The 24,137-nt window shown below is 40.4% G+C and overlaps 1 protein-coding gene across 1 annotated transcript in view; it reads right to left on the reverse strand.

The window, feature by feature from the left end:
* Mycbp2 (MYC binding protein 2) overlaps window positions 1–23,756 on the reverse strand; it is a 218,461-nt gene extending 194,705 nt beyond the window's left edge. The window contains 2 exon segments of the mRNA XM_051161021.1: window positions 3–30; window positions 23,405–23,756. Coding sequence (XP_051016978.1) covers window positions 3–30; window positions 23,405–23,706 — 330 coding nt within the window. The 5' untranslated portion in view covers window positions 23,707–23,756.
* Window positions 23,757–24,137: the final 381 nt, after the last annotated feature.

Consider the following 24,137-nt stretch of genomic DNA (forward strand, 5'->3'; position numbering starts at 1 on the left):
TTCTTCTTCTTATTTAAAATTTTCTTATTCCTAAAAATAAGAAGTGCAACAATTATGAATATTTACATCAAGACATACAAACCAGTGAAACAGGTTATGTTTAGTAGACATTTGCATGTTTCTTACATCTTCTATAAAGCAATATAATGTAATATGTACATAGATAGATTTTAAAAGGGCAATATTACAGAGTCAGGAGTACATATTAAAAATAATTCCAAAAAGCATTTAAGGTATTAAATGAAGTTTTACCACAACAACAAAATCTGTTTCCAGGGACAAGCAGATACTCACAAAAGAGGGGGGCAGACACTAACTGCAATCCGTGAACTCACAGAGTGGCAGCCTAGCTGTCTCTGAAGTTCATATTTTATGTTGTGACATACTTGTATACAGATGCATATATGTGCATACACACAGAGTAAATGTAATTTAAAAAGAACAAACTTTTCTCACCAGTGGATATGCTAATAAATATCGAAAAACTTGTTGTTTATTTAGTAAAAGCTTCAATGCAGAAAGGTTCGAGGAACTTTTTACTAAATTACTATTAATATAAAGATATTGAGGGGCTAGAAAGACGGCTCAGTGGCTAAGAGCATTGCTGCTGCTCCAGAGGACCAGGGTTCAATTCCCAGCACCCCACATAGCAGCTCAAACCATGGTAATTCCAGTCTCAGGGAATTGGACACCATCTTCTGCTCTCTACGGGCACTGTATGCATATGGTACACAGGCAACATATAGGCAAAAACATCCATGCCTCTACAGGCACTGTATGCATATGGTACACAGACACATATAGGCAAAAACATCCATGCCTATAAAATATATATCAAGGTTTAAAAAACAAAGAAAAGAAAATCGGAGCTCATATCCTTAGCAACTAGCTCTCAGTGCCTGAGTCCCAGCCAGATTTTTGCATTAAGGAAAGGAAGCCCTCGGAGTAACTTAGAAAAAGACATCGCGTTTCTCACTCTCTGCCCCCACAGTGGTAAAGAATAAAGTGAGAGGAATAAGAAGACTACCCAACGTTTCCTTTCCTGTAAACTTCATATCCTGGATGCTTACTATGCTTTGAACCCACATCCTGGGTAGCAAAGACATAAATAAAAAAGACAGTTTTTGCTCCAGAAGAGAAAACATTTTTTGTGCCTGTATTTTTCTCAACAGCTGAATAACACTGCATTGTGTAATATACATTTTCATTACCCTACGCGTCAGCTGATGAACATTTGGCACAAATGCCATGGTAGTAACCAACCACTCTTTGATTGTATTAAAAGGCCTAGTCCATGAGATGGAACCTTATATGAACAATGCTAAAATGGCCAAAAACTAGAAACTAAAGAAGAATGACCCTCATAGGCCTATAGGTTGATGCTTAGTCCACAAGGATTGGTACTCTTTGAAAGGATTACAAGATTAGGAGATGTGGATTGAAGGAAGTGTATCACTGGGGCGGTGCTTTGAGGGGTTTTCAAAGCCACTGTCAGACCCAGGTTCACCTCTCAAGCCTAATAGGTCAGGATGTGTGGCCTCAGCTACTGCTCTGTTGTTAGTTTAAACAATCCAACAGACTGCTTCGAGGTTGCCTAGCAATCTAAACATCACCTGAAAGCCTGTGGCACAGGTGGGATGCAAAGCCCCACCAGCCATTCTGCATGCCCTCTTATTCCTCTCTCCCTCCTACTCCCCACCCCTCACTCTTTCCGTGTCTCTCTCTCTCTCTCTCTCTCTCTCTCTCTCTCTCTCTCTCTCTCTCTCTCTCTCTGTCTTCCTATACTCTCCGGTTGTCTCTCTCTCTCTGCCCTCATGGCCCACTCAGGCCCTAATTCCTCTCCCCTTCCCTTCCACAATGAATCTCCTTTCATACCAGAACTGTTACATGGCATCTCTTTATCAGTATTAAAACCAACAGTGTCATGTGTGCCACCATGCTACATGCCATGATGATAATGGACTAAACCTCTGAAACTGTAAGAGAGCCCCCAGGTAAACACTTTCTCTTACAGAAGTTGCTTTGGTCGTGATGTCTCTTCACAGCAATTGACCAGGGACTAAGACACCTGGAACTTCATGCAGTAGAACTCAGACCGACAGCTGTACCATGTGCTGAGAGGGAGAGACTTTGGTGCACTTAGTATTAAATGGGATGTTCTCATCAAACAATTCCCCTCAAGGCTCAGGATCTATGCTTAAAAGGAGGGGAAACAAGATTGCAAGAGCCGCAGGTGGTGAGATGATTCCAGGGAAACAGCACTATCCAGACACAACAGCACTGACACGCGTTTGAACTCACAAAGTCTGTAACAGCAAGCAGAAGACCTGCACAGCATCAAACATAATAAAATCACAGCACTGGAAGGGGAAATAGACATAAAATTGGTGGGGAGGAGTTGAGAAAAGAATATGATCAAAATATATTGCACGGAACAAATTAATTAACAAAAGTAAGAAATTAGGGCTCACAAAAGAGACAACAATTTGTTTGGATTTGTGACCCCAGACCTACGTGAAGAAAAGGAGGAGGAGGAGGAGAGGGGGAGGAGAAAAAAAGGGGGAAAAGCTGTTTTCTAGGGCCAAAAATGAAAAAAATAAAATTTTACCTAGGTCATTTGTAGACAGGAAGGCTATTTCCAAATAAAGAAGTCAGGTAACAGAGCTAATGTGCTAGAAAGAAACACAGGCTCCATTTTCAGTTACTAAAGTGTCAAAAGATGGATATGGAGAATCAGCACATGAAAAGTTCATATTTCACACTGCCTGTTGCTTCACTCCTCACATCCAAATGATCACAAAAGCTAAACATATATTTCCTGGTAAGTCGTGGTGATGTCCACAGCATCTCTACTTAAGCTACTCTATTAACTGGCCTCTGTCATTCAGCTGGACCACAGCAGAGCGTCACACTTCTGTACCTCCACATTCCCCCCACCTCCTTCAATCTACTCTTCACCATCCACTTACACCAGTATCTTCTCAGTTCTCTTCAGATAGTCTGAAAAGACTGACATCATTTAACGCGTCCTCTTTCAGCATCTGGCTATGGCCACCTCTGCCATTTTAATCTGCATTTTAAAAATACAGAGTTTTTAAAGAGCCTCTTTTAGGAGGAGATTATATGAAGGGAACTTGCATCCGCCACTGGAAAATTAAACTGCTTTTGCCAGTAACATAACATCTTAACCCCTAACTCGATTCGAGAACCAAGCATTTTTTCATGATATCTAAAAATAGACAAAACTCCAGAAGTCAGTCTTATATATCAGCAATTTACTTTGGAATTTCTGGTAATTTAAGAGTTTCAATAGTAAATCAACAGAAGCTCAAAGAAGCATGTCTAGAATTGGTTTTGTGAGGCATTTTTTTTTCTCCACAAAAAGAACTTCATACACAAGAAAATATTGTAAAAGTAAAAGATAAAATGCTTTTTAAGTGAGGAAAATATTTTAAGTACATTAAGGGGTAGAGAGCTGGATGGCTCAGCACTTAAAACATTTGCTGATAATACAGAGAACCAAGTTCGATTCCCAGCACCCACAGAGCAGTTCACAACTGCCTGTAGCTCCTGTTCCAGGGGATCCACTGCTGCCTTCTGGCTTCTGCACACCAGGCATGAATCTGATGTACACTCATACAGACTTGTAGGCAAAGCACTCACACACAGAAAATAGGAATAAAATTATATAAGAATTACTATATTATTAAAGGAAAGTTAAACATTTCTCCAATATAAAAACTGAGCCTGCAAAAGTCATGGCAAAAAGCTATGTCGACAATTTCTCTATAAACTTATTAGTAGATCTGTTTCCTAGTAAAACAAAAATTAATCACAGTTTTTAAAATATCTCATTCAAATATGTTCCTTCTAATTCAAATGCCAAGTTTTGATGAATGTACAGGATATTTGGGATTAAGAGGGTTCAATATTTTATCTAATTTTATTTATTAATGAAAACTTTATTTAAAAATTACTAAGCTGCGATCTAAATGAAGAATAGGCAAACGTTTTCTATAAAAGACCAGAGGGTTAAGAATTTACTTGTTGGAGGCCATAAGATCTCTGAGGTAATTGTTTCAACCACCAGAATATGAACACAGCCACAGATAGCACAGAAACAAATGATTGTGGCTATGAGTAAAATTTTATTCCTAGATACTGAAATTCAGTATGTAATTTTCTGTATCCCAAACATTCTTTATCTATTTTTTTTTTTCTTTTGAGCTTTAAAAATGTAAAATCCACTCTTAGCTCATGGGCTATCCACAAAAATAGGAACTGTACTAGGTTTGTTACCTGCACCACCTTTTGCTTGTTCTACATACCAGTATGAGTGTAACTGAATATAAGGAATTGTAAAATCAAAAACAAACAAATAAACAAAAGACAATAGTAAAAAGTTTCTGAGCACATACCAAACAAAATCTAGTTCAATACCAAACACATTATAAATCCAGATGTCCATGTCATTAATCGCGCATGCTGCATCATGAAACTACACTGCAGTCTTAGTACTGAGCATGCTTTGCACTACACATAACAGGATGCTCCCAATACCAATTCAACAATGCCTTAAAAAAACTTCAGGTCAGATGTGATGCTACTATGTGTTATCAAGCAGTGTTTCCGATACAATGCAAAGTTTTCTGCTCTTACAGAAACATGCTTTAATTATAAAAACAATGACTGAATTATTTTCCTATGGTCATTTTTCAGCAGCGTATCAAAAGCAGTACACCTTTAGATTGTATTGTGTTAGAATGTATCATTTCGAAAAGTTATTTTGAGGTACTTAGTTGAAATTTCATAAAAAAATATATTAAATCAATTTTGGCTTGGGCCTGAACAGTATTTCCAATAATACTTTCTAAAACAGTTTTGAACACAGTTCAACCATATATTAAATATTATAGGAGCAGGATTCCTATCACTAATGATTGTAAAATAGCGATAATTTTGGTAGTGGCTGACAGACTCTCTATGTCCTATAATATCCACCTACCCCACCAAAGAGTAATATCTTGGCAAGAAATAAATAAGCATATCCAATCCATCTGTACACAAGTTTGCTTTCTTCCTCTTTAGTAAAAGGCAAACTACACAGATAACAAAGGTTGTCCTAAAATAAAATTCTATAATGATAGCTCTAGAAGCCAGAGGCTCCATCCAGCTGTGCCTCAAAACAGATGCTGAGACTCACAGGCAAACACTGGGGGAGTCTTGCGGAAAAGTGAGAAGGATTGCAAAGGCCCTGGAGGTGCCAGGAGCTCCACCAGAAGACCAACAGAGCCAACTAACCAGGACCCAGAGGGGCCTGCTGAACTGAAGCACCCATGCATGAATGGACCTAAGCCCCCTACACAGATGGGCAGCTCAGGCTTCATGTGGGTCATGTAGTAAGGGGAGCAACAGGGGCTGGCTCTGACATTACTTCCCACAGGCAGGACTGCCTTGCCAGGCCACAGGGGAAGAGGACACACTCAGTCCTGATGTGACTTGATGAGCTGAGATGGATGGGAAGTGGGGGAGGCTCCCCTCTTCTGAGGAATAGGGGAAGAGATTGGGGTGGGGAAATAGGGTGCGACTGGGAGGTGAGGAGGAATGGGGCTACGACCAGGATGTAAAGTGAGTAAATCAATTTTAAAATAAATCAATAAATGGAAAGCTCTAGAAGAAATGAGAACTAAACAACCAAGCACAGAACACACCAAGATCAACTGAGAGCACTGGCATTGTCTTTTATGGGCATTTAGACACAAACAAGAATTGAACTTCAGTCAGTCAGGTGACTACTACTGAAGCAAACAAAAAACAGTAGGACTTTAAATGCACGCATGGTCCAGAATGACACTAAATCACAAATATGTTTTGGTGATAGTGATGGTGATGAAATAAGATATAAGGTCTCTTTACAAAATCCAGGCTAGCCTCACTGCCATTATGCTGTGTAAGCTAACCTCAAACTTACTACCTCCTGCATCAGCTCCTAAGTACATAATGTAATTCTTTCATTCATCAATTCATCAAAGACAAACTAGAGAGCCGAGGGTTAGCACTCACCTTTAATTCTAGCATTGGGAGGCATATGCAGGCGAATGTCTGAGTTTGAGGACAGCCTAGTCTACAGAGCAGGACAGCTAGGACTCCACAGAGAAACCTTGTTTTGAAAAAGAAAAAAGAAAAAAAAGGAAGGAAGGAAAGAAGGAAGGAAGGAAGGAGGGAAAAAGAAAAACTAGGGATTAACAACAGAAAAATTAAAATTCTCAAATGTTGGCAACCAAAAAAAAAGCGCCTGCAAATAAGTTATGGGTCAGATATCTAGTCACAAGAAAACTAAAAATATTTCCTGTTAAATGATAAAAATGTGATGTCAACACTTCTAGAAGGAAGGAAGCCTAAAACAGCATTTAAACAAAATAACATAGCTCAAGTATGTATACTAAAAGTAAAAAGCTTCAAAGTAAATTATCTTGGTGTACAATTTGAGAAATCAGAAAGAAAACAAATTAAAAGGAAAGAATGTAGAAAGGGAAAAACAAGCAAAGGAAAGAGAGATCACAGATTCAACAGAGAAAACCACAATGCTAAAAATTAGTCTTCTGAAGAGATTAATCTCTAGCAAGAAAACAATTAAAAGTATAAATTACCAACATGAGAAATGGGAAAGGAGACATTATTTAAAACGGTGCTATACATTTGACAATATAAATGGGCAAGTTGCTTGAAAACTAACTTCCCAATACTAGATGAAGGAAAATGCCGTGTATAAGCATACCTCTGTCTGGAAGGCATGAAGGAGTTGAGCACCTAATCAAAAGCTTCCTACAGAAAACAGAGTCATGGCTTCCATGGTAAATTCTTGCAAAAAACTCTCCAATATTCTTAAAACAGTAGCAATCTTAGGCTAACTTCTACAGAGATTATAAAAAGAACAAATATTTCCTGAGTCATGCTATTTCTTTCATACTGAAGTCTGAAAAGGATATTCCAAAATATGAAAATGTCAATGAAATATTTTTCTCTGAAATAGAAGTATAAAGCAATCATCAAATAAGAATTTGTAAGTGAGTTTCCATTGTCACTGGATACCATCCACCTTTTAAAACTCAATTTATAAAACACCATGTATATGCTGAAGATTTCTATAGAAACCACCTTTAACCTCTATAGCTATATAATGACATTAATGGTGTGTCAGAAGCATCACTGACTAGGAAGAGGTAGCAGTCTGACTACTAATGAGAAAATTTGTATATATTTAACCCACCATGCTGTTGGTAACAGGGAAAAATGATCGTAACAATTCAAGTTGATTCACAGGAGATTATACAGGTATCCTACTTACACTTACAACCACTCCATTGAAAATTTTTTTAATGAGGAGAAGATGGGGAGAGAACTGTAAAGTTATGCTGGTAGTGGGCAGAGCAGAGAAAAGGAAGAAATGAAGAAATGGAAGGGAGGGAAGGAGGAAGGGATGGAGGGAGGGAAGGAGGGAGAGAAGGAGGGAAGCTGAGTGAACAAATGGGTAAAGCTGAGGGGAGAAACCTCTGAAGCAGTGTGACTCTGTAGATCACGCCTCCTCCAGAATCACACCCTCATAGCTCAGGTAAGCTGGGATACATATCATGATGCAACTTTAATCTACTCACACTAAACTTCAAAGAAACGCCCCAAGGCATTAATAGTGAATAACAGCAGAATTAGATACATAAAGATAAGGAAATAAATCTCTAAAAGCCCTGTGCAAAATGAATAAAACAGTGACTCTCAAAGAAGCAAATGCAGTGAGAATAGAAGTAGGTAGTAAATGCTCAATAAATTGTTTACATTATCATTCCCATCCGGAGCGCTCTACCTTGAGTTGTATTCCCTCAAAGCACAAAAGCAGAAGGGGGGAGGGAGGAATCAATTAATAAAAAGTGCATGAGCTCCCTAGTTTTTGTCAGGTGGACACAAACTGGCTTCAGCCAGAGGAGGAAACCTCAATTGAGGAACTATCTTCATCAGTTGGCCTTGGCCTGTGGACATGACTGTGGGGCATTCCGTGACTAGTGACTGATGTGGAAAGAGCCAGCTCAGGTGGGCAGTACCAGCCCTGGGCTAGAGGGCCTTGGTTATATAGCAAGCCATGAAGAACAAACTGCAAGCAGCTGCCCCATTTCCCTGCCTCTGCCCTTCTTCAGTTCCTGCCAGGACTTCTCCAAGGGATGAATTAATGATCAGGAACTGTAAGCCAAATAAACCCTTCCTCCGCCTCCTGCTTTTGGTCAGTGCTTTCATCACAGCAATGAAAGCCACAAGGACCGTGCATTATAAGCCTCATTACCACGATGGGTCATGGCTCACAGGTACTCCTAACTGTAGGTGAGGAAAATGAGTTTGCTTATATCTATTCTTACTCATTATTGGTTGGTGCATGCGACAGGCATGAGGACAAGTCATAGAGGGCTTTGCTTGAAAAAGTTCCAAAGACCTCCGACTACTAGCATGGTCCTTAGACATCCAGAAACAGCTGTTGAGCCTTGCTTGACAAAGTTCCAAGAGCTCCAGCTGATCACCACTCCCTTAATATTATGTATGGTCCAGGTGTAATTTTTCCTAAAACTACTTTGAAATCTACTTTTTCTCTTAAAAACTGCCTTTCTCTCTATTTCTCAGCCCTAATGAAATTTACACTGGAAAACTTTTCCCACAGAGAATGTTGAAAGAAGGCATCTAGCCAAAGGCTTGAGACGATGAGAGAATCTTGGCTCTGACTGTGTGCAGCCAGGCAAAAATTGCTTGAAAAGAAAGTTAGGACTGACATAATAGTACCTGGTTAGAGATAGTTAGCTGGAGAAAAGTAAACTTGATTCTTTAGAATCTGCTTTGAGATAGAAGGTAGGCTTGGAATGTTGGCTTTACAGGTATTTTACAATAGAGGACCCCTTGGCAGTTGGCCTAGGCTTGGACAGCACACCTGTTGGTTTGGTACTGGAACTAAAGTCAAGTCTTTTTCTGTGTTAAAAAACATTCAGTTTTCAAGCTATGATCTATGGCATCATGTAAACACAATAGCTTTAGCCCGGGGAAATTTATGATTAAACTCACCCGAGTATTGTTTAAGAAATAATAATCAGGTCATGCTGACCACTGCTTGGATATTGATTTATTTTTGCTATATGCCTTATTGTAGGTTATACAGAACTGTTTGTATTCCTTTATTAGACTGTCTTCTTGCTCTTTGATTTTAACGGCTCTATTGATTGTAAAAGATGAGAAATCATGATGTAATCTGTAATTTAAAAAACTGAATTTCATTTTATATAAAGTACTGGGTTTGGCCCAAGGAGACAAGGAAAAAGCAGAAGGAAACTAAAGTTCTCCTGGACTGGAAGGCCTTTCAGTTTGCATTGCATTTTTGCCTGGACTAGTATTAATATTCTCCTCCATTCTTCAAACTCTCTTCAACAACCAGTTCCTGTACCTAGGTTGTTCAAACCAATAGTTAGTTTCCCTTAACTAGCTGTTCACCACCTGCTCAATTTCTCCCTACCCGTGAAACCACCAAGATTGTCTGTTCTCTCGGATTCCCGTAGCTGGTCTGAAAGAGATAAAAACATTTCTCTGGAGAAATTTCTGAAGGTCTGCACAGACTTTCAAGGCTCAAAGTCACTGATGTTTGCAGGAGACAGCTGTCAATGAAGTCAAAGAGATATAGCCAGGACAATAAGAACATCTGCTACAGTCTCTTAAAAGAAAAAAAATTTTTTTTTCTCCACTCCATTTCCTCTAAACATTAACTCCCGCTCCCCTTTCTAACCTTATTATCTCACTAAAATTTAACTTTTCTGGCCTTCTGAATGAAGAGTAGATAACAGTTCGCTATTATATTATTTAAATTTGTAAAAGTTAGATATTTTCCTTCATTGATCTCTCTTTGCTTTTGACACAAGGTCTCTCACTGAATCTGTATCTCAGCAGCTGGTTGAGCTGTCTAGCTAGCAAGCTCCAGGCATCCATCTGTGGCTGCCTCACCAGCTCTGGTCTGACAAATCAACAACACCGTGCCTGTTTTGTTTTGTTTTTATGGCAATGCTAAGGGCACCAACTCAGGTCCTCATGGTTGCTAAATAAGCATTGTCGCCCCAAATCCGAGTATAATTTCTTAATGCCACCTGCATGATCCTGTCTAAAGCCTCCATTCAAGTGACTACAAAAAAGGAGGCAGGGCTGGAGAGATGGCTCAGCAAATAAGAGCACTGTCTATTCTTCCCACGGTCCTGAGTTCAATTCTCAGGAACCACATGGTGGCTCACAACCATCTATAATGTGATCTGATGCCCTCTTGTGGACTGCAGGAAGAGCACTATATACATAATAATAAATATTTTTTTAAAAAGGAGGCAGTTTACGATGGCTTATTTGTGATATCATGTTGTAGTTTCAGAAGTCGAAACATATCTGCTAATACTATAATTATATAATAAAGATTTAAACTACTGTAAATATATCCCATCAAGTAAAGTCAAATACAACTGAAATACAAAGAATGAATTTCCCCGTACAGAAGAAAATTTTACATTGAATTAATAATATAAATTTAAATTTCATTAGGTAGTTCATTAAGAAAATGGAGATAACACAAAATCTATAAACTTGAAAATGGGTCCAATAAAAATTATCCAATTTGGGCTGGCAAGATGGCCCAGCAAGTCACTGTGCTTACCATGCAAGCCTGAGGACCTAAATTCATGCCCAGAAGCCATGATGTGCCGGCTCCAGCATGTAGTTTCAGCACTCCCACAGTGACATATCAGGAAGTTGAAAGGCAGCAATGGCAGCAGAAACACTGAGACCCTGCCTCAAAAGCATGGTAGAAGAGAAGGGACTCCCAACAGCTGTCCTCTGATCTTCACAAACATCAGTTAGCTTCCTCTACTACTCTTCCTTCTTATGCTTTAGAAAGGTTCTCTTACTAAACCTGGGGCTTACTGTTTGGCTAGGCGTGCTGGCCAGCAGCCTCTGAGATCTGTCCACAACCACTCTTGAATCAGCCAAGGGCTGGTGGTTACAAATTTGCACTGCTTGGCCTAGGTCTTATGTGGGTAAAGAGAGCCAAAGTTAGGTCCTTAAACTTGCAAAGCAAGCATTTTACACACTAACCCACCTTCTCAGCTCCTGAAAACTATTTTTATATCACTAAAATAAACTCATTCCAAAGTATTACTAGAGATAGAAACATGATGATAATAAAATAAAAACAACGGGTTACACCAGGATTTTTAAAATTACGTGTACGTACGTGTGTAGTAGTGTACTTGCTAGTACAACACAGGAAGAGAATACAGGTGCCTGCGGAGGCCAGAGGCAAGGAATCCCCCATGGGGCTGGATCTTGTAAGCTATCTAATGTGGGTGTTGGATATCAATCATGGGTCCTCCCAAAGAGCAGTAAATGCTCTCTACTAAAGCCATCTCTCCAGCACCAAGGCACCAGATTTCTAAGTTATAAATGTGTATGTATCCAACAGAAAAGACTAAAGCAACCATTGACAAAATTAAAGGGCCAAAACATCTATAGTTACTTTAAGACTAAAAAAGAAATACAGATACACAAAATGTCTAAACAACTCTCAAATTTAAGCAAATTTAACCAAATTTAAGCAATTGATTGTGATGGTTAATACTATCAACTTGATCAGGTTGAAAGATACACTAAAAGATTAGGACAAAACATCTCTAGGGGCATCTATGAGGGCATTCTCAGAGACAATTAGATCATAGGGCCTCTGACCTAATTAATGGCTTGATCAACTGATAGATTCAAATCTTGGATAGATTATTAGGTGGACTGTGGAAGAAAGCCTGGTGAGAGGTAGGCCACTGGGGTGTGCCTTGAAAGGATATCTCTGAGATCTGATCCTTCCTGCTGCTCCTCTTTGCTTCTGGCTGCTATGAGGTGAAGTTTCCTCTGCCATATCCATCTCCATGCCTTGCCAGGGACTCAATCTTCAAAACTCTGGGCCAGAGCAAATCTCTCTTGCTTACTGTGTCTGTGTAACACATCTGTCACATCCTCAAAATCCTAGCATACTGATGCTCATTGAACTCTACATCTAAAATCAAGAGAAAACACTGTTTTCAAGTACAAATAGCACAATTATTAGATTGCAAGTAAAAAATTTCTCAACAAATGTTAATGTGGATGGAGAAAATTTGATAAGGCTCTGCCCACAGAGGGAAAATCAGTCTTCCCAAGGGACAAAGGATCATGTTAGTCAATCCCAGTGGTCACCCCTAAACACACACACAATAGATCCTATCAGTGTGTGTGTGTGTGTGTGTGTGTGTGTGTGTGTGTGTATGTGTGTGTGTGTACATGCACATATATGCACAGCAATATTTTTTTAAGTAGGTGATGAATTTGAAAGCGATGGAAAGGGAACAGAGGAAGAGTTGGAATGTAAGAGGGAAGAATGGGAAGGATGTAAATACAATATCCATGCATGAAAGCTTGAAATAAATTAGATTTTAAAACTAAAAATTACATGAAGTATGCACTAGAAGTATTGACAATAATATTTATATTATTAAATATCTGAAAGTTAAATAAAATCCTAGGTACTATGCTAATCAAATACAAAAGCTACAGATAAAAATTAACAGTATTTTAACTGATAAAAATAATAAAATGTTTGGAATGCAGCTAAAGTTGTGTATAGATAAAAATTCAAAGGTTCAAATGTTCATACTAGAAAATAAAAACCTAAAGTGAATGACCTAAGATTCAAAAGCTGTGGGGAGAGGGTTAAAATAAATTCAAAGTGAAAGAAGTAAATGACAATGCTGAGATGAAAGCCAGTACAAAAGTAAACATCAATTACAGCACAGTAACACACTGCTCTTTTGCCTTCTCTTGGGACCCTTTTCCTCCTACTGGGTTGCCTTGCCCAACCTTGACATTAGGGTTTGTGCCTGGTCATTTTGTTACACTGTGTTCAGTTGATACCCTGAGGCCTGCTCTTTCCTGGGGAAGATGGAGTAGGGGAAGTGAGTCTGGGAAGAGGGGAGTACTGAGAGAAACGGAGTAAGGGGAAACTGTGGTCAGACATATTGTATGAGAAAAGAATAAATTAGAAGCAAGTAAACAAACCAAAAGCTGGTTCTTTGAACTTCTAAGCAAAAATGAAAAATGGATGGCTAAAATAAACAAATAGACAAGTAAAAGTATGTTATCAGAAATTAAAAAGGAATCATCATTACAAATTGCACTGACATTAAAATAATAGTAAAGGGTATGTTAATAACTCTGTAAGCATAAACTTGGTGATTGAGATGAAACAGATTCATTCCTTGAAAGAGTTTATATAAGAAATAGATATCCTGAATTGTGGGACTATGTGAATAAGGCAAATCAATAACTTAACAGCCTTTCAAAAGCTCACAGTGACTTGTATCCAGCTTCTACAGCAGTTCTAGCCTCCCTTCAGAGGATAAAGCAGAAGGCGCAGTGCCTAGCTCACTTTATGAGGCCAGTATAACCCTAGCATTAAATTGGGCCTGGCAATGAAATATTAGAAAACTGCAAACCAGCATCTCTCATGAATATATATACAAAAGAAAACCTCTAACTTGTATCATATTGAACCCACCAATATAGAAAAATATTCACAGCAAACAAAGTGAAATATATCCCAGCTAGGTATGTATCATCTGAAGATAAATTAACAGGCTAAAAATAATCTATGACATCATCATGCCAATAGATGCAGGAAAGGCATATGACAAATTCAACCCCCAGTTCATAACAGAAGCTCTCAGTAAACTAGAAAGCAAGAGCCATTTCTCTTGCTTCTCACTATCTGCAGAAAATCGTACCGATAACATCCCACTTAGCAGTAAAAAACTACAAGCTTTCTCAATAATGCAATGGTGAACTCTCTTGCCACTGTTTATTAGTATTACTATGTAAGCCATAGTTAATGCAATAAAACAAGTAAACATGATATGACTGCCAATGCCAGAAATCCAAAGGGGCAAACAAAACAACAAAACAAAAATAACAAAACAAACAAACAACAAACAACCCTGGCATACCTAATAAGAGGTTATAGCATGGTTGCATGATACAATATTAGTAGTATATATACAAGTCAATTGTTTTCCAATATATCAGAGGCAAAGTAAATAAAAAATATTGCATCCTCAACAAAGAAATATAAATGTACAAATCTAAAAAAAAGGATCTAAACGAAGAAAACTACAAAATTATGATGAAAGAAACTAAATTTAAAAAATCATAGATTCAGACAGGAAGATTCAATATTATTATCACAATGTCACCTGACAGGCTTGGTGATCTACGCCTTTAATCCCAGCACTCAGGAGGCAGAGGCAGGCAGATTTTCATGAGTTCAAGGCCAGCCTGATCTACAAAGCGAGTCCAGACAGCCATGGCTATTAAACAAAGAAACATTGTCTTGCAAGGGGGAGGGGGGGATGGGAAGGGTGGAGGAACAGTCAGCCTTTCTAGTCCATTAATCTAATACAGTATCAATAAATATTCTAGTAGGTGATTTCTGGGATTTTGAAATGTTCAAGAGGGTATGAGGAAAGAGAAATAGCTAAGACAATGTGCACAGAAAAACCTAAATATCTCAAAGATTTGATGTAAAGCTACAATAATCAACACCATGTAGTGCTGAAACAAGAGACAGACCAACATGACAAAGAGCAGGGGAACCCAGAATAGGTCCACATAAATATAGCCAAATGGCATTTAGCAAAGAAGCAAAGCAAAGCAATAAAACAAAGGATGATGTAACAACTAGACACCCAGCAAAGAGGAATCTAAATCCAGACCTTGTATCCTTCACACACACACAAAACAAAACAAAAAAAACCTTCAAAACTCAAAATGGAAAATACACCTTGTGTGCAAAACACCAAACAATACAGTGCATAGATAGAAGAGGAGAAAACCTAGACAGCCCTGAGCACTGCAACAGCGTTTTAAATAAAACACTAAAGCATGAACCAGGAAAAAAGTTGACAACGTTATAAAATCAAACACATCTGCTATAATAATACACTACCAAAACAACAATCTTAAGGGAAAATGAGGAAACATCCTTGATACTTCCTCAAAGCAGATACAGAAATAACAAATAACACCTGAAAAGGTGTTCTACAACAGGGTCATCATAGCAATACAGATTAAAACAACAATCAATCAGAATGTCCAACATCCAGAACCCTGACAACACTAACGTCGTTGAGGACACAGAGCAAAGCAAACTCATACACTCCTGAAAGCTTCATTTCATATATATAAACAGAAAACCCACTTGGGAAGAAAATGTGGCACTTTGCGACAAAACTAAACATATGCTGAACATATGATCCAGCAATTAGAGATTCCGGAATGTATTTTACTCAAAGAAGCTGAAAACTTATGTCCACACAAAAACCGGCACATGGATGTTTATAGGAATTTAATTTATAATTGTCAAAACTTAAGAGCGGCCAAGATTCCTTTCCAGAGAACAAACTATACCTCCAGACATCAGATATTATTAAGTATTAAAAGAAACAAACTATCAGGACATTACAGAGGAAGCATACCATTAAGTGCCTCTGATGGAGTCTATCAAATATGTAAGAACACCAAGCCTACGTGATGTTTAATATAGGACAATAATTATTACCTAATTCATTTTACAAGGATAACTATTATACTAATGTCTGAGAGACATCCAGCAAATCACTTACGTGACAAACATCTGTGCTCTGTTGTGTTGACAGAGAGGTCCATAACCCTCCCCCAAGTATAGCAGGGGTTTTCTGTGTTTTCTTTTTTAAATGTTTCTCTTCTAAGAGCCAGTGTCTCTTAATTCCTACTGCTCAGGCCACAGAGACAGGAGACACAAACTCCCCAGTTGTAGCACTGAGAGTGATGTTGAGTAGTGCCACTCCTACCTGTTCTTCTTTCTGGGAATACCAAAGGATGGCCTCTCATCCTTGCCGAGAGAGTATTATGTTCAAGCCAGGGTATTGTCATCACTATTGTCATCAAAAGACTTGATACCCTATCAGATCAGCAGCTTCTGGCTCATGTGGTATATAATGAGACAAATAGAACACAGGTCCTCCTTTGATGTAAGGTGGATCCCCAGTATAAAACAATCCCTGGGCTAAAGGCAACTACTGGGCACTGCAACAATTCTCAAGCATGATTCAGACTAAACAGGCCACTCTCCTGGGCAGTTCCATGTTTCTGACAAGTAATGCTTGATAACTTTGCAAAAACAGGACATCATCAAAAGAAATGTAGTATTAACTAATATCAAAGCCATTAACTATTTCAAGCTAGTGATTTGAGACAGGCACTGTTGTATTTCCTTCAAAAAATTCAAATATCATAGAGTACGTCTGTGTATCTATTGTGGTGCTTTAGAATATCTCAGTTCAGTTTAGGAACATGTGTGAGAACAGAGATTCAGGGCCTTCATGCAGGTTTAACTACACCTTGACTGTTTATTGGTTTGTTACAGGCACAAGTACGAAGGGCAGTAGATGGTGCAAGAGAGGCAGTACAGACTTATGTAGTCTTCAAGCAGGCATTTTCTAGTCATAATTAAGCCACTTCTGCAGTCCTAGAGGATTCAGGAAAATGCAGAGGTTCAAAGGTTTACAGATACATCGATTCTAAGGGTCAGGATTCCATTTCAACACAGAGCACTGACAGTGGTTATGGCAAACGAGAAGTCTGCCCACCTTAGCACTTTAAAAGTTAGCCTTTGGCCAATCCTTGCTTCTTATCCCCACTGCAGATGTTCCTTTATATGTTACTTAAAAAAGAAAAAAAAGAAAAAAATTCCGTTTACCTTTCATGCCCAATTATCTTCAACCTTCCATCAGCATTCTCATCTGTCTATGTCACTCAGCAACAGCCTGCTGCTCATTACTCTACCTTTATAACAGATACCTGAGCCTCTCAGCAGCCCAAGACACAGTGCTCACCAGGGCGTTTCCACTCATAGGAACGCCGTTCCAGGTGTCAGTTTTAATAGTTACACAGCTGTGCGTGCTGAGTGTCAGCAGCAGCAGTGCTCAACAGACCATTTAGAATGTGGTTTCATCCCAGCCAGCACATAATCAGGTTCCTAAGACTGCCCCTGGTAGCAACTGAAATGACTGAAAAGGAGTTACACAGACCCCAACTGGCTGAGGGGCGCTCTGTGAATGAACAACTGGGAGGAAGGCAAAGAAGCCGTTCTGAGCAGAAGCTGAACTGCAGCTCAGCCATAGAAAGGCCTCAAGCAGCACCTTGGGGAAGCTCAGGGCTGAGATAGTCCTTTAAAATTGTCTTGCCTAAGGCAGAGGGGCCAGGCACTAACACATCCTCGCAGAACAAACCACAGCTACCTTCTCTTTTAGTTCTCAATAGCCCCCCAAAGCTAGAGGAGCATGTGACTCCATCTGGGAAGGGACGTGCGTAATCTGGGAGGCTAACTGTAGCCCCTGCCACATCACCACTGGACCATGACATCAAAAAGCACCATCTAATAAGTACAGAAAGTTTGGGGGGGGGGGAGCATTCCAGACTTCTAATAAAAGTGTTGACTCAGACAAAGACTACCAAAGGATACTAAAACCATCAGGTGAAAGGTACAGAGGGCTACTCCTTACTCCCACAGTCCTGTGCTCATTACAAACAGAAAGCATAAACTGCAAGGGAGAGGTCTGATGGTTATTGGTGGTAGTGCCCCTGCAAGTAAAGAAAGCCAATCACCTAGGACCGGGGCAGCATGCAGCACTCAATACAATATACAAAATATTCCTGCTAAAAAATATCTATGTAGAATCTAGTGAAGTTTTACAGTCTAATTTCCATTTACAGGAAATACTGGATGGAAGACAGAAACATGAACAATATATAAGGCCCTGTCCTAACAGAAGTTAGATTTACATAGCATTATAGAAAAGGTATAATGCTAGATCTAGTCATCACAGTAGCCAGGAGGTGGGAATAGGAAGGCTTGAAGAAAGTTTCTGAAGTGGCAGAAATATTCTATACCCGACTGTGGTGAGTTTCAAGATTCTTTATATGAATATGTAAAGAGGGTTAATTTTATTCTATATAAATTGAATTTTAACGAACCTAATACCCCCCCCAAAAAGAATAGGCACATTTAAATCTGTTGTTGAGAAAAACAGGAAATCATTTTTATTGATTTCTAAACCAAATAGTTTATAATATGAAACTTTTATGATTAAATTAATATATTTTAATTTATTATATTATTATAAATTAACATATGCTTCTTTTTAAAATAGATGGTTTTTCACTTCTTTTTTTGCTAGGAGACCAATTCATTTTACATTTCTACCAATTAGTATGCCAACAAAGTAGCGTCTTTGCCTTAATGTGTGAGTCCACAGATTTAACAGCTGTGTGAAGCAAAGTACTAACGCAGAGACGCAGATACACCACAGATCCTAACCCCACCCCACAGCAACCCCTACTTCACTTCTATAATAATACCTCTTCTTAGCAAAAAACCCTCAGGATTGACTCAATAATTCTGATTAGAATTTAATTTATCTTGTTCTTCCCTTTGGCTAATCTCTCCAAGCCTAGAATGAATTCTTACTCCTCTCACTCCTGGTAACTACATCCTACTATCAATAAAGCATTTAAAGTTGTCTACATTCAAACAGCCTTCTGTACCTCTGCTCGTGCAGTTGGGCAGATCCAGTCATCCCTTGTCATAACGGTTTTTTCTTGGCGATTTCGTCTAACATTTTCCTCACGTAATTGTCTTTTATCTTTCACCCCCTGGTCAGATAATACACTCACTACGAGTAACTTCAACACTAAGTCAGAGAACAAATGGTTAACTATAGCTAATGACCCTCAGCATTTACAGGATTGACTACTTATCCTCTTATATCCCAAATTCCACACACGGATGGGATGGACTCAAAGACCACTTCTATTCTGTTTCATTTTGAGATAGGGTACCATGTACAACAGGCTGGCCTTGAACTTGTTATGTATCAGAGGCAAGCCTTGAACTCCTGACCCTCCTGCCTCCACTACCCAAGTGTGGAATTATTAGAATGTACTAGCATGCCAGTCAAGTGCCATTTCTAGCAAAAAGAAAGCGCTACCAACGAAATAACTAGTTTAGCAGAAAAAAGGACACAAATACCCATCTCGGTCATAACATTCTCCAGCATTTAGAGCAGGCATGCCTGCTGCCACTGTAGACCCCGTGTCCTCACTTTTCTTTCTATCTCAGGTTATTACTTCCCTCCTGGCAGCACGTCCCTTTTTACCAAACAGTTGACCAAAGCCTTCAATTCAGTTACACTTTAAGCCCAAATCAGTCAGCTCAAAGTTTTCCTCAATTATCTTCTAACTAGTAAGGTTTATAATAAGCTGATTGGAATTCTATATATGATTTTAATAATAACAACAACAGCAACTAACATTTAGGAGAAATTTAACATGTGTGGCCTCACAGCCTTTAGACAACCCTAAAAAGTTACAAGAAACAGCCGGTCAGCTGTAGAGCACACACCTGTGAGCCCAGGGATCAGAAAGCTGAACCAGGAGGATCGCTTTCATTTCTGGGCTACACAGTGATCCTATTAGGATTACATGAGATCCCATCTCAAAAAAAAAATAAAATAAAATAAAACACTCAGGCTGGCCCAGTAATGCCAGCAACATTACACGCTGAAGGCCTGACAGAGTCTACAGAGCATACACAAAGAACCCAACCTTACCCACAAAAAGGTCGGACTGGAATCTGAAGCAAGGCAGTCTACAACTGTAAGACTCTACCAGAGAGGAGCGGCACTTCCCAAATGTAAAGTGGTCTACCACTCTGAAAACTCATCAAACACTTTTTTCCTGCCTTGCCTGGCCAGCCACCTTCTCCAAGAAAATGTTGTCATTTCGGCCAGTCTTCCTCATTCATATTCAGTCACTGCACACATAAAAACTATTCCCATATCCAGCAATCGTTGATCCAAACACTGAGAGTTAGAGGCAAGACTACTGCTTCCGTCTACATCCTCAGACTTCTCACGTTCAGCAAAGAAAACAAAACCCCTAATACTTAATATTAATATAATGTGCCAAGTGCTTTACAAATGTGTCCATCTCATCTACAAAACAAGGCACATTATTATTACCTTCACATTGTCTACAAAAAAGCTAAAGCATTGAAGTTATGTAACATTCAAGGTTACACAACTGGCAGATGACAGAGGACAGTCAGTACTTAAAGCCAATCAAGTGTCAAGAGTCTAGGCTCTTAGGCACTTTGTTAAAATGCCTTCAAATTCCTGAGCACGACCGTAGGCTGGAATCTTACACCTAAAACAGTCTATAGTACTGAATATGTTTAACACTTGCTGATAATTCACTGACATTTTTGTTCCCTGAAACATAAGCTTGGTCTTCTCTTAAGGCACTTATAATTTCTTCATAGGCATTTCTAGATCTCTTTCCTCATTGCATGACAACTTAAATGTCAACTCCCAATGAGAACTTTGCTGACCCTAACATTCCAGTAGCTCAGTCCATGAAATGGCTGTATTTCCTTCATCATTACTTATCACAAGAAATTACCAGTTCTCACCACACCCTCAAGTGCCCATTCCAAAATAGTAAGACCTAGTTGTTTTAAGTCGTACTTAACTGCTAGGTCTTTGATGTCTATAGTAGTGTACCTCCCAGGCACTTATTGACAAAATAAATGTCAAAAAACGATGCCACCCATTCATATCAGCTGAAAGAATAGCTATGGTGGCCATCTTCAATAAAGTATCAGTCTGCACATTTAGAAATACTTTCTTTTCTAGTAAAGGAAGTAGTCCAACACAACTTTTTCAATGTCTAACCTGTCATCATAAAACTGCCTCCACTGATTTCTATCAATTACTCCCTCTTTCAATTCTTTGACATCTTCCTCTCTACGTAAGTTCCCATACTTGACTATCCCACTTGCCCTCCAATAACCTTTCTACACATCCCCCAAACAATCTCAACATGTCCCATCCCCTGCCACCCCCTGTTATGTGTATCCCACTTATGACCACTTGGCTCAAAAGTTATCAGTGACCAGAAAACTGTTCTCACTTTCTTCAATGTCGAGAACTTCTAACTTTTTCTTTACTTTTCTAGGACCTGAGGTGCTGCTGCCTGGTTCTCTTCTCAGTTTTCTAATCTCTTCACTCACTCGGTTTCCTTTATTGTCTCCCTTTTCTCACACCTTTAAGCTTGATGCTTTCTAGAAGTTCAGCCTATTCTCTCTCTAACTGAATGCCCTATATAAATAATACCAAATCCACACTCTTCTTCCCTCCCATCCTTAATTGTTAAGTGACTGAATCCAATTCAATCCACAGTAAAGAACACTTGCAGATAAAAATGAGAGTGAATAATAATATTCTGAGCAAGTAGTAGGAAGCATTATCAAAGTAAGGTTAGCTTCTGTGAATATTTCTTGAGAGCAGTGAACCAATTCTTCATATTTTATTGACAGTTTGTAAAAACTGATCAAACTAAAACTCACCAATTTAAGTAGATGAACCTATATTTAATCTTGTCTACAACTGACAGTAAAGTTCTAGATAGAAGTCATTATTAAAAGGCAGTAGAAGTCAAAGCAAGAATATACACCATAGATTATGGCTTGGAATAGATGAAGTTTGGAAACAGTATGAAGTAATTTTAAATCTTTGTTTTTGTTTTTAGAAACAGACTTTCTCTGTAACAGCCCTGGCTATCCTAGACTTCTTTGTAGACCAGGCTGGCCTTGGACTCACAGAATCCACCTGCCTCTGCCTCCAGAGTGCTGGGATAAAAGGTGTGTGCCACCACAAATCTTTAAGAGGAACTTGTAAAGATGTATTACAGTGCAATAATTTATTGACACATAGCTCGCGCTTAAACTTAATTATCAGGGTAAATTCTGTAATGTGATTTGTGCTGCTTTCCAAAACCATTAGCAAGAAGCATACTTGTGACATTCTTACCTTCATTCTAAATAGCAAAAGGGTAGTCACACACATTTAAATCCATGATTACTGATGCACCCAATACTGTCAACAAATAGGTGAGACTGGTTTATCTAGAAAAAGCGTGAATAAAGCTTTACAACTCTCTCCAACAGATAAGCTATAACACATCATGATACCCTAGCTAGACTTAGACTTATGGACTAGAGACTTCTGGCACTGCCTAATAAGGCAAACTGGTGGGGGTGGGGGGCACTTCAAACTCACTCTCTAAAATCCTACTGTGCTTTCTGACCGCCTTGTAAGAGGCTGCAGAAAGAAGCAAAGGTGATCCCAATTACCCCTCTCAAAGCTGGGAAATGAGTGCGTCACCATCCTTCAGGATATTCGACAAGTTAAGGCAAAGGAGCAAAAAGAACAGGAGAGCCTTTAGCTTGAAAAAAAAAAAAAAAGTACCCATATTTTAAGAAAAGAAAATGAAAGTGATTTGCCAACTCTATCAGGGAAGTTGAAGGTGTAGCCAGTCTAATTGAAAGAGCTCTGAGAGCTAAGTAGATTTTCTGATAGGCTAACTCTAGCCAGTTGTCACTTTTTTTTAAGTTCTTCATATTTTCTTTCCATTTTCCCTATAAAACTCCCTAAACTCTCAAACCTGTAAGTAACAGGAAATACAAGAGAAGATGATGAGATGGGACCAGTGAAAAAGGCAGCAGCTGCAAACACATTACAAGGCTAAAAGGCTCCATAATCAAACCAACTTCTAAAGGTCCCTATCAGACCCTTCTCACATCTTCACAAATCTCCATCTGTATCCTTTATTCATAAGTCTCCTAAAGGAGCCACTGCCTTTTTTTTTTTCCCCTAAAACGTCCTACAAAGCTCCCCACCTTTAACCTACACCACTGTTCCCCGTAGGGAAAGGCGGCTTTTATGGAGGGCAGCTGGAGGAAGGAATGTGATCGGGAGGGGTCGGGTCGTGCAAATAACACTGCAGCTCAGACACTAGCTATGTGAACACATCTCCTTACGACTCTTGCAAATTCTCTTCACGCGTTATGTGGTCTTATGCCCTCTCTATCCCTATCTCTTTTCTCAACAATGCACACACGTGTCACGACGGGCCAGCATTCTCTCTAAGGTTACCGGGTAAGTATCCATCTTCCGTACCTTCCCCTCCAAAAGACAGACACACGCAGACACACCACACACACACACACACACACCGTGGCCACCACACCCTCTTGTTATCACCAAAGTGCATCCAGCGTTGACTTGAAAGCCCGGTGCTAACTGCATGGACTCACACGCACGGGTGTGCGCGCACACACACGATGCACACGCGGCATGTGGCGCAAGGAAGGGCGGCCGGGGAGACTCACCTGGAGGCCGGGTGTCCAGTGCCGCTGCCGGCCTGGTCCCTGTCACTGAGCGCAGTGGTGTAAATCCTCCGGTAGCGGTCCGCCAAGGCCCGGCCTGACAGCAGCAGCTGATAGTGACCCCGGGAGTCCGTGGCGGGCAGCCCCAGCCCCAGCCCCGCTGCAGCCACCGAGCCATCGGGAACCGGCATGAACAGCGCCCCCGGCGCCGGGGAGGAAGAGATGGTGGCGGCTGCGAAGAATCCGTCCCCGCCGGGCCCGGAGGAGGCGGCGGCGGGGGAGGCAGTCGCCGCGCACATCATCATCCTCGCCGCCGCCGCCGCTGCCTCGTCCCCGCGGGCCGGGCGAGCAAGCAGGCGCGCGCCCTCGCAGCCTCCGCTAACGACGGCGGTAGCGGGGGCCTCGGGCAGGGACACTACAAAGACAGCGACCTCCTCCTCCGCCGCCGCCTTCTCCTCCTCCACCCCGCGCCGCCCTCACCGCTGTTGGGGCCGCTCATCTAACCCCGCCACCCGCGGAGTGTGAGGAGGAGGCGGTGCCGCCGCCGCCGCCGCCGCCGCCGCCGCCGCTGCCACCGCCGGAGCTGCCCGCAATGGGAGGCGGCCGGCCGCACTAGGCATGCGCGCCGCCCCGCACATGCTCAGTAACCGGACCGGGCTCTCCAGCCAGCCCCACCCCCTCCGCCCGGCTGCCTCCGCCCCCGGGCTGTGGGAGTCGAGTGGCCGGGTGGTGCCAA

Source organism: Acomys russatus, chromosome 18, assembly GCF_903995435.1.
Source record: "Acomys russatus chromosome 18, mAcoRus1.1, whole genome shotgun sequence".
NCBI classification, from domain to species: Eukaryota; Metazoa; Chordata; class Mammalia; order Rodentia; family Muridae; genus Acomys; species Acomys russatus.